The following is a 16,246-nucleotide window of genomic DNA, read 5'->3' on the forward strand; positions in this document are numbered from 1 at the left end:
CGTCTTATTCAGGGGGCAATATTCTTGAGTGATCACTTTCAATGATACTATCACCTTCACAGATTTCACATGACTCGGCACCAGACGCATCAAAGTAAACAGCTGAAATGGTTCCTGCAACAATGCGAAGATAGCAAGCTTGGCACAGCGCCAGAAACTCTGCCTGTCATATATAACGACATGTCCAGTACAGATTCATATGAAACCACGCGAAAATGGTCATTTCCCTAATAGTGGCAGCTTCTACTGAGCGAGACATCTGACAATGACATGCCAAATCACGGAGAGGTAGGCAACGAAAGCTTCTCTTAAAAAAATTCAGCAACGATTATGATACTCCGTAATGTGAAATTTGAGTGCAGCTCTATACGTGTTTTCATTTCACGTGTCAATATTTTGTATTATGGTTATATAGGTACACGGTTTATACTAGGAAGAGAACGCTGTGAGTAGGGTAGCTGGCGCGGAAAATCTGTCTCGTGTGGCACATAACAGAGTGAAGTGTGGCACGACTGATCCCGAGAGGCAGTGCGTGGGTGACGCGTGGGCGCAATTCACAGCAGCTACCGCAGATAGACCTCTACTAAAGCACTTTGTTTCCATACAGACGACGCGCACTACTCGGGCGCCATATCGTAGCCATTGTCGCCACACAGCCTGTCTTGTGCCGCACTGCGCTTTTCTTAGCACGCTTTTGATCCACTAACGACGAGAGCGGCCCTTCATCGCCGAGAAATCGCGCCACCAGTGCCAGCGGCAACAACATTCCAGGGAGCGTCACAATGAGCCTTACTCGTAGCTGCTTGCCATCGCCCCTTGCAGGAGCAGTGACCCCTGTCACACACGCTGGTACCGCGGACTGACCTCCGCAGCTGACGCCACAGACGAGCGTAGACCTCCCCACCTCACACCACCCTGCCACCCCTCGGAAGCGCAGGTGAGATCGCCCATGCGGCGACACTAGGCATATGCACAGGCCGTCTCCCCTCCACTCCCCCTCCACTTTCTGCCTTATGCTTTCTTTCATCTCCCGCTGCGCTCTGCGTTCGCTTTGATCTTTTGCTGTGCTCGTTCACTCGGTTACGAGGTACGCAGACTAAGAATAGGAGCAATTTTTGGAGCAGAAAAAAAGCTGTTTTGTAGCAATTTAGGAGCAGCCACATTAGCATTTTGTAGCAGTTCTGTAGTACAAAATTTTGCATTTTGGATCAGTTGGAGCAAGAGAAAAGCAAGTGCATTACATTTGGGGCAGCTTATTACTACACAATTGTTAAGTACCTCTTTAGAGCAAATCGACACAAGCAAGACAGACTGACGCAGCCATTTAGCTCACGTGCACAGAGCAGCAAATGTTGCAAACAGACTTTATTTGCCTATGTAAATAGCACTTCTAGATTACTGAGAATAGTTTTATGCAATCAGACATAATACAAAAGCGACTAGAAATGCAACAAAACAATTTTGTGCAACTACAATGCCTAGCCGTGGGCTCGAGGAGTCGACGCTCGATGTGCTTAGTCGCGCAGTCCCAAGTGCCGATGCGCAAAATGCGTAGCCGTGGGCTCGAGGAGTCGACGCTCGATGTGCTTAGTTGCGCAGTCCCAATGCCGATGCGCGAAACGCCTAGCCGCGGGCACGAGGAGTCGGCGCTCAATGTGCTTAGTCGCACCGTCCCAAGTGCCGATGTGCGAAATGCCTGGCCGTGGGCTCGAGGAGTTGACGCTCGATCGATGTGCTTAGTCACGCAGTCCCAAGTGCCGCTGCGCGAAATGCCTAGCTGCGGGCCCGAGGAGTTGATGCTCGATGTGCATAGTCGTGCAGTCCCAAGTGCCGACGAGCGAAATGCCTAGCCGCGGGCACGAGGTGTCGGCGCTCGATGTATTTAATCGCGAATTCCGAAACATCCAGTGCTGAAAGGCTTAACTGCGCGTCCGATCGAGGATTGCGTGCGCGAAGCTTGGTTGCGAAGTCCGCGTCCCCGATGCTCGGAATGCTTAGCCGCGGGTCTGTCCACAAACAGAGGGATCGGCCACGCTACTGCGATGTCCGCGTAGCGCCCAAGGCAAAGGTGGCGCTTTGGCACACTTGGCGCAAGTTGCACTTCGGTGGGCGCAGCAAAATGGCGCAAATGGCGCAGTTGGACCACCACTGATAAGAGCATTAAAGCCTAAGATACGAATATAACCCAGGAAGCCAAGTTGACATGCCAGAATACGGGGGTAAAAAACCTCATTTTATGTCGGTTTTTATATTACTGAAAAATAGTATTAAACTACCAGACGCGCACGTAACAATGCAAAGCACTGATTCCCCAATATTAATGGTTTAGTGTTCAAAGAATGTCATTCCATTTTTTTTTCCTGCCAAACCTGCTGCACTGCTTTCTCAATGGTACATGGGACTCTACAGAACTTTTCACCATCTTTAAGCTCAATCTTTTGATTGGCCTTTTTATCTGCTTTTTATGTGCAGTATTTGTGACTGTGACTAAGGGAAATATCACCTTTAAAATTAAAATGTGTATGTTCATATCGGTGTAGAGAAGGAAGGGTGCTTTATGTGAGGTGCAGCGAGTCATTGATAAAAAGATTTCACGCATTAACATGTTGCATTTCATAGTGCTCACTATAGTAGTATGTTCTATAATCTACATTAAAGGTGCACGAAGAACCGGCATGTCCGAGAAAAAAAAACAGGCTTCAAGCATGCAACGCTTGGACCAGTGCAGTAGTCCGCTTCACATGTACAAGTGCAGAAATGAGAAAAAAGAACGTTTTGAATAATGTGCTTAAAACAGACAACTCTAAGCAATTACTAGCTGATATTGAATTACCACCTCCACCAGTATCACAATTTTTTTGCTGAAAAATTCAGCACGATATTCACCAGTTGGTCTACATATACACAAGTACCTAGGGAGACACATTAAAGCCATTTTTATTCATAATATAATAAGTTCATTAAACACTCAAGAAAGATAGGAAGAATTGACTCATTCTTTTCAGCACTTAAAGGCAGCATGAGTTTGCATTGTTGGAAGAGATGACAATTTTCCTACACACTCACTCAAAAATGTAAAGTTGCATGTAAAGTATGCTAAGTTATGTACAAATATGAGAATACTACTACTTCTTTCTTATGACATAACTTGGTTCCAAGCATCATATCAACAGCTTTTTTGTGATGTTCCTAACTATCTGTATGGCATGCAGAATAACAGGGTAAAGACTAATGGCAAGCACTCATGTAGCAAGCCTCAACTAGCAGAGATTGAACAAAAGAAGCACCAGCTTCATTAGGAGAATGCACAATGCATTCTTGTCAACAGACAGCAAGCTAAAGATGTCATGACCAAGATCATGTTCATATAGTCTCCCAACATGTGGAATGTATGCACCACTAACTCTGAATAAGGAATGACTTCTACAACTTGTTAGTTTCATTATGTATTGACACATCAGACAGTTGAACAATGAGCATTAGCAGTTTTGTTGACGTGCTAAATAGAGAACTAGCATGAAAGGCAATGGACTATGAAAACAGTGTAGAAATGGCATCAAGAAGCCTTACAGGCCTATGTCAGAACTAAAACTGCCATGCTTTTTAAGGGCATTGTTGTTCTTCACTGTCGTGCTTGAGTTTGATTGAATAGATGTGTTGCATAGAAGCACAGGGAAAGCACTTAGCAAATAAACAAATCTGCCATATGGTTATGACTGTACCAACTATGCAAGCACAGTAATTTTTACAGAAAAAGCATGTTTATCTAATCAGTTGAGAATTTCCAGGTATGCAATTGGGACCTTTCCCTTCTGTAGGCCTCGCTCCCCAATCATCCAGTCAGGGTCCATGTTCTCAGTCTGGGATATGATGATCACCTGCAATACATAAACACCAAAGCGATTTCTGTTAGCAAAAAGCAGCTATATATAACCACGGTGCTTTTATAAAGGTTCATTCATTTAGAGTAAGCTTAACAAACATTGGTTATTATTCCTGTAGTACAGTTGAACTTGTTAGGTAGAACTCAACTCTATTTTTTTTAAATTGAACTATGGTTTAAGATTCCCGCTCAGTGCCCATATATACAGTCGAACCCGGATATATAAAACTCTAAGGGGATCGCGAAATACAGTCGAGAGCCTCTACAAGAAACGCCTCTAACACAAAATGACCTGTATAGTGAAGGATTCATTCTGTCCCAGTTCTATTGCGAGTTGTGCAGTGCGCAACCTTTACAACGAAGTGACGTGTATAATGAATGATTTCGGAGGCCCCGAGCACTTCGTTCGACTTCAGTTCAATAAAGACGTTCGACTTCAGTTCAATATATCAATAATATTAAATATAAAATACGCCTACCTGAAGCTTATCTAACACCTCCGCACATCTTGCAGTTTCCCGAGATCGTGAAAAGCGGGAATTTGCCCATTTGCTTTTCCAAGGGTGATTGAATGCACAAAAGCTTACATATCTTTTGCAGACGAATGCCGCAAGTCACTCACGCTGCAGAGTGGTCTTTGATATACTGATAGCAACACTAACCCTAAAAGCCTGCACCGCTCTGACCCAAGACCTTGGTGCATCCCACATGCGTCGAAGTGCTTGCTGCACATTTTTGTTCAGAATAAGGTTGAAGTTAACGCAACGCAAGAGGAAACCAGCCTTTATAGATATGCACCTTGCTGCCATCAGCACACTTGAACTGTAAATCATGCATGAACGTGCCTGGTCGCGTGTCCATTACAATATGCCGATTTGGCCAATCGTCATACATCAGCAACATCAGCGCTCTAAAAGCGTTAACAATATTTCTTGAAGAGAGCGGCATTGTTGGCCATTATTTACGCTGATAATGTTCCTGTTATGACAATGTCGCTGTATATGTACATGTGTTTGTGGATTATGTTATGTTTATTATGCTCTTCTGACTATATGTGATAATGCATTTACACGATGTGTGCACCACCCGCTGATTAGAGACTGTATTGTAAGGTGCCATTGTTATTTCTATTTGTAGAAATGTTTTGTTTCTATTTCTATTTCTATCTGCAGTGCCATGGAGTTATTGAACTTCTTTATTGTATGTACGTTTTTTTTTTTAATGTTGTCGTGCTGCTGTGAAAACGTTGCTTGTATGCGAAGGTTACTTGACATGTATTCTTATATGTTGAACCCTGTATGTGGTAGGTTAGACCCATTCAAGAGCTAAGAAGTAGCCGGCACCTTATTTGTGCGTCAACATCTCCTTATATCATATCAATAAATAAAAAATAAAAAAAAGGCAGTTTGATGGAAATTACACATGCACTCTATAACCCATTTGCTTACACCCGTGTGGCACTCTACCTAAATTCTGCTACAGACATTGCATTTAAAAAATGCCTGGTTTATTTTGTTCACAAAAGTCTTTTGCATCACATGCATTAAAAATTATTTGTGAATATGAAAAAGCCTAAGGCATGCAGGGTTGCAAAGCGCAGCTTTGCGTTTTTCATACTCAGAACCGCTTTCAGACTTTTCGCCTTGGTCCTTGCACACTAAGCACAGCCTCGAAGGGTTCTTCTACACAGTGTACATTGGGGGGTCAACTTTCAAACCAAGTAACCAATTTCAATCAAATTATATCGAATGATTTATCTTTTCGTCATTACAAAATATTTTATATTTAATCCACCTGGAACAAACAGAAAAAAAGTTGTCATCATATTGAGCAGTTGTGTTGTCAGCTTAGGAAAATTATCATTTCAAGGTTAATGGATATATTCATTGTCTTTATATAGATACCTTCTACGTAGTCTATAACGCAGGACAAGGCCAGCAACTTGAATTTTTATGCCATTTCTGTAAAAATCCGGTCACTTGAAAACCAAGTTCATTTTTTGAGCTGTCACCATATGTCAAATATGTGATACTTACATTCTGTAAAAAAACTTCAGAAATTTAAAAAAGTACTTTATTTTGTTCATGTCAAAATTTCACTCTAGAAACCACCCTGAGAGCAGGTTTTGGCAAAGCAGTTTGGAAACAATAGTTTTCGTAAAGGTGTTGTTTTGCCAAAAAAGTGCGAATTGAGGAAAAATCTAAAGATTGCAGAACATACTATTTTACTTTATGGTCAATAGTGATTAATCAAGGACCCCCTGCTGCATAAATTGGGGCCTCTTTAAACACTGACACTGCTCGGCAGCAATAGTTTCAAAAAGCCAGGCATTCCTTTTTTCCCTGTAAACACTTGACTGCAGCCAACAAAGAGAGCAGGCTGGCTTCAGGAAGGGATATTCTACAATGGATCATATCCATGTCATAAATCAGGCAATAGAGAAATCTGCGGAGTACAATCAACCTCTCTATATGGCTTTCATAGATTATGAAAAGGCATTTGATTCAGTAGCAATACCAGCAGTCATAGAGGCATTGCGTAATCAAAGAGTACAGGAGGCATACGTGAATATCTTGGCAAATATCTACAAGGACTGCACAGCAACCTTGGTTCTCCACAACAAAAGTAGAAGGTTACTATCAAGAAAGGGATAAGGCAAGAAGACATAATCTCTCCAATGCTATTGACTGCATGCTTAGAAGAAGTATTCAAGCTCTTAGACTGGGAAGGCTTAGGAGTGAGGATCAGCAGCAAATATCTCAGCAACCTTCGGTTTGCAGATGACGTTCTATTCAGCAACAATGGGGACGAATTACAGCAAATGATTGAGGACCTTAACAGAGAAAGTGTAAGAGTGGGGTTGAAGATCAATATGCAGAAGCCAAAAATAATGTTCAATAGCCTGGCAAGGGAACAAGAATTTAGGATCGCCAGTCAGCCTCTAGAGTCTGTAAAGGAGTATGTTTATCTAGGTCAATTACTCACAGGGGACCCTGATCATGAGAAGGAAATTTATAGAAGAATAAAATTGGATTGGAGTGCATACGGCAGGTATTGCCAAATTATGACAGGGAGCTTACCACTGTTGTTGAAAAGTGTACAATCATTGCATTCTACCGGTGCTAACATAAGGGGCAGAAACTTCGAGGTTAAGAAAGAAGCTCGAGAACATGTTAAGGACTGCACAAAGAGCGATGGAACAAAAAAATGTTAGGCCTAACGTTAAAAAGGCAGGAAGAGAGCAGTGTGGATCATAAAGCAAACGGGGATAGCTAATATTATAGTTGACATTAAGAGAAAAAAAATGGAGCTGGGCAGGCCATGTAATGCGTAGGATGGATAACCGGTGGACCATTAGAGTCACAGAATGGATACCAAGAGAAGAGAAGTGCAGCCGAGGACGGCAGAAAACTAGGTGGGGTGATGAAGTTAGGAAATTTGCAGGCGCAAGTTGGAATCAGCTAGTGCAAGACAGGGGTAATTGGAGATCACAGGAAGAGGCTTTCGTCCTGCAGTGGACATAGGCTGATCATGATGATGATGTACCAAAAACCACAATCTGATTATGAGTCAAGCTATAGTGGGGGGACTCCAGAAATTTTACTGAATGACAGGAAGTTATTCATCAGAATTTATCTGCCTTGTATGTTTTCACTCAGGAATCAGTCCCTCTCCGCGCAGCAATCGCAACTCTCCTGCAGCAGAATAATTCGTAACAGGCTCCACTTGCATCCATCTTTCTACCCTGAAGCTCCAATAGGTGCTCTTATCCTTGATATTTCAGCTAATGAATAATTGCCAATTTAGAATAGCAAACCCTTGAATCAAATATGAATCAAACAGTCAAGACTATTCGATTCGTACTTAAAATTTAGTATTCGCACACCCTTAATAACTTCTTACTTATATAGAATATTTCTTTGATTACTATAATCCAAACACACTCACTCTAATCCTATATGGAGGTTTCAATGTTGAGATGCTTGCAGAATCCACCTCGAGAAATAACTTTAAAAAACGCTATTCTTGCATGGCTTCACAAATCTGATCCAAACCCTCACACATGTCACCGCAAATACTCTTTATAACAAATTTGCCTCAAAGTGAAGTTGTCACGGGAACTCTCTCCTGAAGCATCAGTGATCATCTAGCCATTTTCTTTTTTGTGCATAAAACTAGTAGCGACACTCAGATCTTACCAGTTGCCATCAAAATGGTACAGAAAATTATATCACATTTCGCGGGGTTCAGCACTCGTACAGCACAATTCAAAACTCCTGCATCCCTGTGTTGAATACACTGTCAAGCAATACTGGTCTTTCTCACGGGTCGGTCACAGGTTCTTACAGGTTGCGCTAGGGACTATAGTGTTGCCTTGAGATTGCATCGGTGCCGGCGTAGTCTTGTAGGCCATGAGCCAGCCAAGCCAAACCAGCACAGTGAGGTTCACTGACTTCCTCGCTTACACAGCGGAGCTATGTGAGAGTGGCAGATCAGTCTGGATCAGCTGTGTAATCAGCACACAGTGTTGTGTGCCACGTGCTTCTTGACGACGACGAACTTCGTTCACGCTGCAGCATAAAGTTCTCTACGACCGCATCGCCATTTTGGTTTTGCCAGTTTCACGACAATATGGATGAGCCAAGTGGAAAGTGGAAGCACATAACATGATGACATTGGAATAGAAGGTAGGTATCGTAGAGGCTGTTGTATGTTAGCAGATGCTGTTGTTGTTAGCATGAGGTGCTAAGAAGTTGTGCATTGTGCACACCGAAGATTCTTTTGCTGTTTTATTCAAATTTCATCGCATATGCGGCCGTGTAGCAGTTCTGTGGGCCACAACGCCATCTTCTTTGTATGTTTAATGCTGTGCACCCCACTGGACATATATATTGCAGTAACGGACAATAATTCTTTTGCTGTTTTATTCAAATTTCATTGCATATGTGGCCGTGTAGCAGTTCTGTGGGCCACAACGCCTTCTTATTTGTATGTTTAATGCTGTGCACCCCATTGGACATATATATTGCAGTAACGGACAATAATGGATATAACTAAGTAATGGATCGTGCACTGTGAAAAGTCAAGTCTCTAATTACGGCACAGATCACAAACACTGTAGTGTAAGGCCAAGTTGCTGCTAGTACCGGAGCGAAGGCTGTAAGCATGCTCTCTTTAACGATCGTTTAGGCAACAACCAGTCTGTCTAATATAGGAGCGTCTACAGGGAAGAGGCACCTCGTACTCCACGCCTGCTTTGCACTGGACGAATGGTGTGGCATGGTTCTTTTTACAAGCTGGCTGTTCGGATTTTTCCTGGTTGACCTGACAGCAATGTCGACCTAGCTTGTTAGGCGCGGACAAAACTACATGAACACCTGCACGCTGAGCGATTCTCTTTATGCTGTGGGAGAGGCCATGAATGTAAGGTATGACGGCATACCTGCTCGTGGAAAAACTACTTGAAAAGTGTGCAAAACTGTCCCCCGTGAAGCAGCCAGACGGCAGCAGAAGCAAGTATGCTGTCATACCTTACATACCTTCTGAAAATTTTAAGACTGCAGCAGTCATGCTGAAATGTCTGCCGAACGTGGCTGCTGTCGGAAATGCTTTCATCTAGTAAGCCTATTCACAGTCACGGGGGGAAGCTTCGGTGGCGCTCGGCACAGGAAGCAAACTATTGCTGATGTGTTCCGAAGCCACTGCGCAGTGTACTTTTGAAAGCTCAACATCCTTCGCTTTTTATTTCCATTCGCCGAATTTATGCTTGGTAGCAAACCTTGGCGATGAATTCAACATAGCTGTGCAGCAAGTTCTAGCAGCCGCTAGCAGATGACGCTGAAAATCCACCAATGGCATGCCGCACTTATGGTCACATGTCTCAGTCAACAAATCGAACTGCGCATAAGAACACCTACCGTAAAAACCCGCGTATGATACGGACCCGCATATAATACGAGGTGTTATTTGGGGATAGCAATAACGAAAAAAAAAAATGTTTTCATCCGCACATAATGCGAGTAAGGAAAACTCACAGAAAGCATTTACCGTTAAACCTGGGTATAACGAAATTTAAAAATTCCCGAAAAACTTCGTTATAAAGAGAATTTCGTTATATGCAGGTTCGGCACGAAAATTTGAAAAAGAAACGCTTACCGTATTTACTAGATTCTTACGACTTACCGATGGCGTCGTGGTGTCGTATAAGGCCCGTTTATAGTCCGACGTTATCGGCGCGGGCCAGCGTCGTTTGCGGCCAGTCGTGCTACACCGGTTGCGCTGCGCGAGCCGAAACGCCATCTCCTCTATACTCCGACACACGCGCCGTCGGCTGTTATCTTCAGAGCATGCACAGAACGATCCCAAGCCTGTGCGCAGCTTTAAACGGCTGTCTGCAACCGTCGGCGAAGCGGCGTGGGCTCGTTTATTTATTCGCGTGAAATGGCATTGTGGGTCGGCGCAGTCGGCGCGACCAACGCGCGAATGGGTCAGGAGCCAATTCGGCGCCGAGCTCGTCGAGGTGCGTCGGAAGCCGCCGGATACGTTGGCTGCGCCAGTGCGCTCGAATATAGAGGGGGTCGTTTTCGCCAATGTGACTAAGCGCGTGCGCGTTTGCGTCACGCCGGACTATAAACGGTCCTATAGTGTGACCTAGTGTCAGGTTAGTAAAAAGGTTAGCGTAACAAAAAAAAAAAAAAAGTTTTTTTTTTCTTCGGCAACATCAACCGGAAAAGGAGAGTGCCGGCTTGGCTGGCTAGGCCAGCTGCAGCAAGCGGCGGGATCAGGTTTGAATTAAGGGAGGGGGAAAGGTCACGCCCGCGGCTGCAAGATCACCGGGTCGAGGGATACAGGTCCGCCTCGCGCACGCACGCACGCACACCACGCACGCACACGTGCGCTCGCTTCGCATTCCATCGTGGCGGAGAAGGTGCTTCCGGTTGCTGCTCGCGCAAAAATGACAAAATTTGGGGCGAAATCTCTAGGTTGTCGGCGGGAAAAATTTGTTATTTCGAGGGGGTCTCCCGCTGCCACTTCATTACGTCGAAGTCTCAAATACATGCGCTTCTATGAAGTAACAGCGGGGAATAAAAAAATTGCGTCATATCCAGGAATTCGTTATATGGAGGTTCGTTATAAGCAGGGTTAGCTGTATTTGCATTGCAGTTCATGTTCAGTCGTACTTTTCACTGGCACTGTCTCCCGAAAGCCCCTTCTCGGAGATATCCTCCCACAGAAAGTCGTCTTCGCCGCTGTTCAAGATGCCGCATTTCTTAAAAGAGAGACTGACGAGCTCCTCAGGGATGCTGACCCATACATCCGTGATCCAGCTACAAAGCACCGCTGGAGAGGCCCATTTCAGCCATCCGGTAGCCGTTTCTTCAGGGTCTACTGACCTCATCCACTGTTGGTAGCAGCACTTGATCCGGTCTTTAAAAGGCTTGTTAATGCAAACGTCCAGCAGTTGCAACTGGGATGTCATCCCAGCCGCGAACGCTGCCCTCGGTGACACCGAAGTGTCGCCCTGCGGCGCAATTTCCAATGGTCTCGTCAGCTAAAATAACTTTCCTGTTAAAGGCAGCTGGGTATTGCTTTCGCGGTCCCGACATCGTGCGAGTTAGACTAGCGAACGTGCCGCTTCTTAAGCGTGGTCAAAATGGACCCGCAAGATGACGCATCCTCCGCTACGAGTCTTAATGATGATAGCACTGAGCAAAAACGAAACTGAAACTGCAAATTTCAGGCTGAAAACTTTGGGATCCGCTTATAATACGAGGCAGAAATTTTACATGGTAAAATTCATAAAAAACCTTGTATTATACGTGGTATTTTGCGGGCTTTTCTTTCATAGCTATTCAACGCACGTAGTAGCAGTGGTCTGAAAGCTAAAGCGGAAGAGTGACTCTTTCACACAAGAACACGATGGCTGTAATTGGAAACGTAGAACAGCAGCTGCCCGTCAGGGAATAAAGCCTCTATTTGCACGTTTATCGTTAAAAATTCAGTTTGCCAATGTGATATAAAAGGCTACCGTATTTACTCGCATAATGAATGCACTTTTTTTTTTCCGAAAAATATGCGCAAAATTGGGAGGTGCATTAACTATGCAGGGTAAAATTTTAAAGGATTTTTTTTCTGCGGCCACTTCCCAAAAAAGTCACAGTTTCGCCCGAAAAGCTTCATTGATTGCGATAGCAAATGTGCAGACAGCTATACGAAGTAAGGATGGTAGTTTTATTGGCCGTATAAACTTGCAAAGTAATTTAACTGGCATGGTGTCGGCGTGCACAGGCAAACATGAACACATCACACTCGCTGTCAAAACGCTGGCGTGACGAAGCGTGGCTACAACAGCGAGCGAAGTGACCTTCATTTATCTTCGTGCAGTGTATCGCTTCAATGCAAACTGAGCACACACAAAGGTATAAGCCGCTGTCGTACCTAGACTCAGCCCCCATGCAGATCGCTTCCAAGTTAGGGCGTGTGCGGCCGCGCAATGCACTGTTGCTGCACTGCCCTCCTCTCTCCCCTCCCCCCGGCGCCATGCATGCGATGGAATATGGCGCGTTTCCTCCCCGCTTTCCTCCCTCAAACGCAGCAGATAGAGCCGCGATTGTTGGCGCCGACGGCAATAATGCGCCTGGAGTGTCCATATGATTGCTATCACAATAAAAGTAGGAGACACACGGCACGATTGGGAGTCCCATATGGCATCCGATACAACCTTACCCACTGGACGCCATATCGGATATCGGACGCCGAATTGTACCGTGTCTCTCCTACTTCACGGTAACAAGTTCAGGGTGCGTTTATTATGCGGGAGAAAAAAAAATCTCAATTTTGACGACTAAAGTTGGGGGTACGTTCATTATGTGAGTGCGTTCATTACGCGAGTAAATACGGTATTATGACTATAATATTGATTGAAAGCTTACGCCACTTCTTGTTTTAAACATAAAGTTGCAGCCGTACATTGTGCACGCTGTTTGCACTGCACTAACATGGAGCTACAGATCAACCTGCAAAGCCGTATACGGCATGCTAGTTTGGAGCAGTATACATTTGTGCACATCGCAAATCGCTCAAATCTTTCAATTGCATCCAAGATTAGGCAGCACGCGCCAACCCTAACAAACTTTTTTTTGCACATTTCTGGCAGGGTAGGGTGAATACGTCATTGCAACGTGAAAAACGGGGATTGGCAGCATGTTTTGAACTGGTTGGATTGAAGGCTGGTGTAATCATTTGTTGTGCTCTCGAGGAATTCAGGCAACTGGGTCTACAGCTCTCCATAAAAAAAAGATGTAAATTTTGTTAAATGAAGGCTCTATTGTATCCGCATTGGATTAAAGGGTACAGGACACAGAGCTACAGTTACTGAGGCATACTAGCACAAATGTAGAGCTTGTGAAACTTACTTCATCGGCCATCAGCGATAACTCGGAGTTGTCATGAGCATCATAGTCATAAAGGACACGTGCCCGCTTCTGGTTGCTGTTGATAAATGTGCTGACATCATTGGATGGACTACCTGCACTGGCTGTAGGCGACGAGAAAGCACCCTGGAAGCCACTGCGACTGCCATCACCACTGCTGCCTGTTCCAACGGCAATGGACATGCTGCAGAAAGAAAAGGTGCCAATGATTTTAACAAGGCAATTTTCAATCTGGAAAGCCTGTTTTAGGTCCAGTACTTGTAGATCAATCCATGTACAAGATTTAGTGTTTTAAGTAAAATGCTTGCTTTTCAAATACTTTGAAAGAGCAACTAATAAATGAGCACTAAGCATTTTTGAACTATTTTAAAGGCCCAAACACTGATGTTGGTTTAAACACGTACAAGGAATAGACTGTCATATAGCATGCAAGCAAGAACACCAGCTAGCATAGCAGTAATGACTACGAATGGGCTCATTGCAGCTCAAAAATTACATGCAAAGTGTAAAACTTGTGCTATTTAACCATAAATGACACCGAAAATGATTGTTTTGTACAAAATGCCGGCTAAATGTTTAAATATGTTTTAAAACACTAGCTGAACATGATAAGTAGACCTTTCCGGCTATTAATCTCATAGTGATGAACATTCAAGGCAAATAATATTCTTCCACAAAAAGCTCACTTAGAAGGTTGCCCGTTCCTATGCATTCTGAAGTCACATTTTTTAGGACTTTTGTACTCATTTCCATGTTGAAATAATAATACAGTCCTGCAATTTTATCAGCACAACACTGCAGTATGAGCATACGTTGGTGAAATGGATCCCTTTCAGGTTCCAATTAATTTTGTCCGTTGAAAATTTATTTTCAACACATATTTTACATTTTCAGAATCATGAAAATCCTGCTGCTGTTGGAGAATATGCACTTCATACCAGAAATTTCTACAGGAACGTTACATATGAGAACATCAACTATTTCATGTCTAGCATACTTGGAAAGCACCCATCCAGCCACTTGAATCATATGCCAATATGTAAAACAGTGAAAAACGTGAAAGAAGTGAGCCTGTTATGGTCAATGACTGATTTTCCGGACTGACTGCCATGTACCCATAGAGGCAATGTATAAGAATGTCTGAAATTGTGGATGCTGAAAGCCTCATTTTCCAGACTTCTATTGCGATAGCAATTACATGGACACTCCAGGCGCATTTCTGCCATCACCATTGCCGTCACTGTAACGTTCTGTATAAAGTCCAAGGGCAGTTGCCGCGAGCTGTATGCTGTATGTGCAAGTGAAAGCGTGCGAGGGTGAGCCGGCAATCGCAGCTCAATCTCCTGCACGCAAGGGAGGAAAGCTGGAAGAAAGCGCGCCGTCTTCTGTCGCGCGCAAGGCTCCAAAGGGAGGGTAGGGAGGGGTGCGCGTTCTACTCTGGGCAGGCTGCTTTATCTTGAAGGCCATCTGCGACGGGGACACAATACGCCGTGCACTGTGTTTTCACGGCTTAATTCGCGTTCATGCACGAGGCAGCACAAAGGTCAATTCACTTGCTGCTGCTGCCGCGCTTCCTCACTCCAACAAGTTTCTGCGGGCATCGAGTGAGATGTGTTCATGTTTGTGTGCGCGTGACACCATGCTTGTTAATTTAGTTAGTATGCTTATGTTTACAAGTTTATACGGCCGATAAAACTACTATCCTTGCTTCGTACAGCTGTCCAATAATTTGCTATCCCAATTGATGCTTGGCCTTCCGGGCGAAACTGCAACTTTTTTTTCATGACCGCAGGTCCGAAACGGCATTAATCGAAGGCACCACCGCCGCCATTTTTATTATGTTGCAGCCTTGAACCAATGTTCTCGCAAGCCGATCCGCTGGCAGCCGTAGCCATCACAGCAGCAAAACTAGGCCTAGCTGCTTTGACGTTTGCTAGGCTTCCTGCTTTTCAGTGCAGTTTTTTTCATTTCAAGGATGAGCTTCTGTCGGGAACGGTCCTGACTCCGCCTTCGTCCTGCTCGTCAATGACATCGAAGCACAGATAGCACGGAAAGGGTCTAAAGCACTGCATAACGCTGGATCCCAAAAGTCAGCTTTTGCAATACAATGGTGATGCGCGGTCAAGCATACGCAATGTATTGCAGTGAAGGATACCAAGAGTGGAAAGGGGTCGTGCTTATACGAGACACAGCGGGCCTCTTCGATTATTCGTCCTTGACAGTTCCGAACTGCCCGAGGCAGTGCTTTCTGCCAATGAGCACTGCGTATGCAGCATTTCAGACAGTCCGGGACTGTCAGGAACAGATAATCGAAGAGGCGCACTATGTAGTCAATTATACACACGTGAACCCGCCGTCTCCTGCCACGTTACGAGCACTGATATGTCTAATAAATGTACTGGCAGTCCTTCAGAGATATTTCATACGTGCCTGATGCGATTTGAGCCATTGGGGGCAGTAAGATGCATGCAATCACTTTTTTGGACTGCTTGAATCTTTGGGACTTTATCGTGGCCCCTAGGGGGTCCAAAAAAATGAGACTGTATATCATGACATAATAATACTGAGAGCATAACAATGCTGAGTACTACAGGGAAGCTGCCGCAGTGAACGGCTCCAGTTCTAATGACGTGCGCTTCGCACCTTTCCTTGTTCACGTGGGATCTAGCGGCCAAAAACATATGTACCAAACGTTGGTGCCCAAATGTCGTGTTTTCTGGAAATGTATGAACCGGTACAAAAAGAAATGTATCTGTAGGGTGAACCCAGATAAGAACGAACAGGTGGTCCTGGTCACCATTCCCAATTTTGATTAAATTTACTTTTGGCACAGCTTATGGGCCCAGAACATTGATTCTGAACTTAGTTTTGTGAAAAAAAAATTGCTTGCCTGAAAAAAAAATTCACAAATTTCAGCCTTCAAAAACAC

At 44.3% G+C, this 16,246-nt stretch overlaps 1 protein-coding gene across 2 annotated transcripts in view; it reads right to left on the reverse strand.

Annotated features, from left to right (window-relative positions):
- Positions 1–2,919: 2,919 nt before the first annotated feature.
- LOC119436437 (endophilin-B1-like) overlaps positions 2,920–16,246 on the reverse strand; it is a 62,167-nt gene continuing 48,840 nt past the window's right edge. Inside the window, exons 8-9 of one of the 2 annotated variants that reach the window (XM_037703283.2) lie at positions 13,413–13,501; positions 2,920–3,878 (exon numbers count right to left, since the gene is read on the reverse strand). In XM_037703283.2, coding sequence (XP_037559211.1) covers positions 3,856–3,878; positions 13,413–13,501 — 112 coding nt within the window. In that variant the 3' untranslated portion in view covers positions 2,920–3,855. Of the gene's footprint in view, positions 3,879–13,299; positions 13,502–16,246 lie in introns of both variants that reach the window. The other variant, XM_037703282.2, reaches the window with a different exon arrangement.

This window comes from Dermacentor silvarum, chromosome 1 (assembly GCF_013339745.2).
Source record: "Dermacentor silvarum isolate Dsil-2018 chromosome 1, BIME_Dsil_1.4, whole genome shotgun sequence".
Lineage (NCBI taxonomy): Eukaryota > Metazoa > Arthropoda > Arachnida > Ixodida > Ixodidae > Dermacentor > Dermacentor silvarum.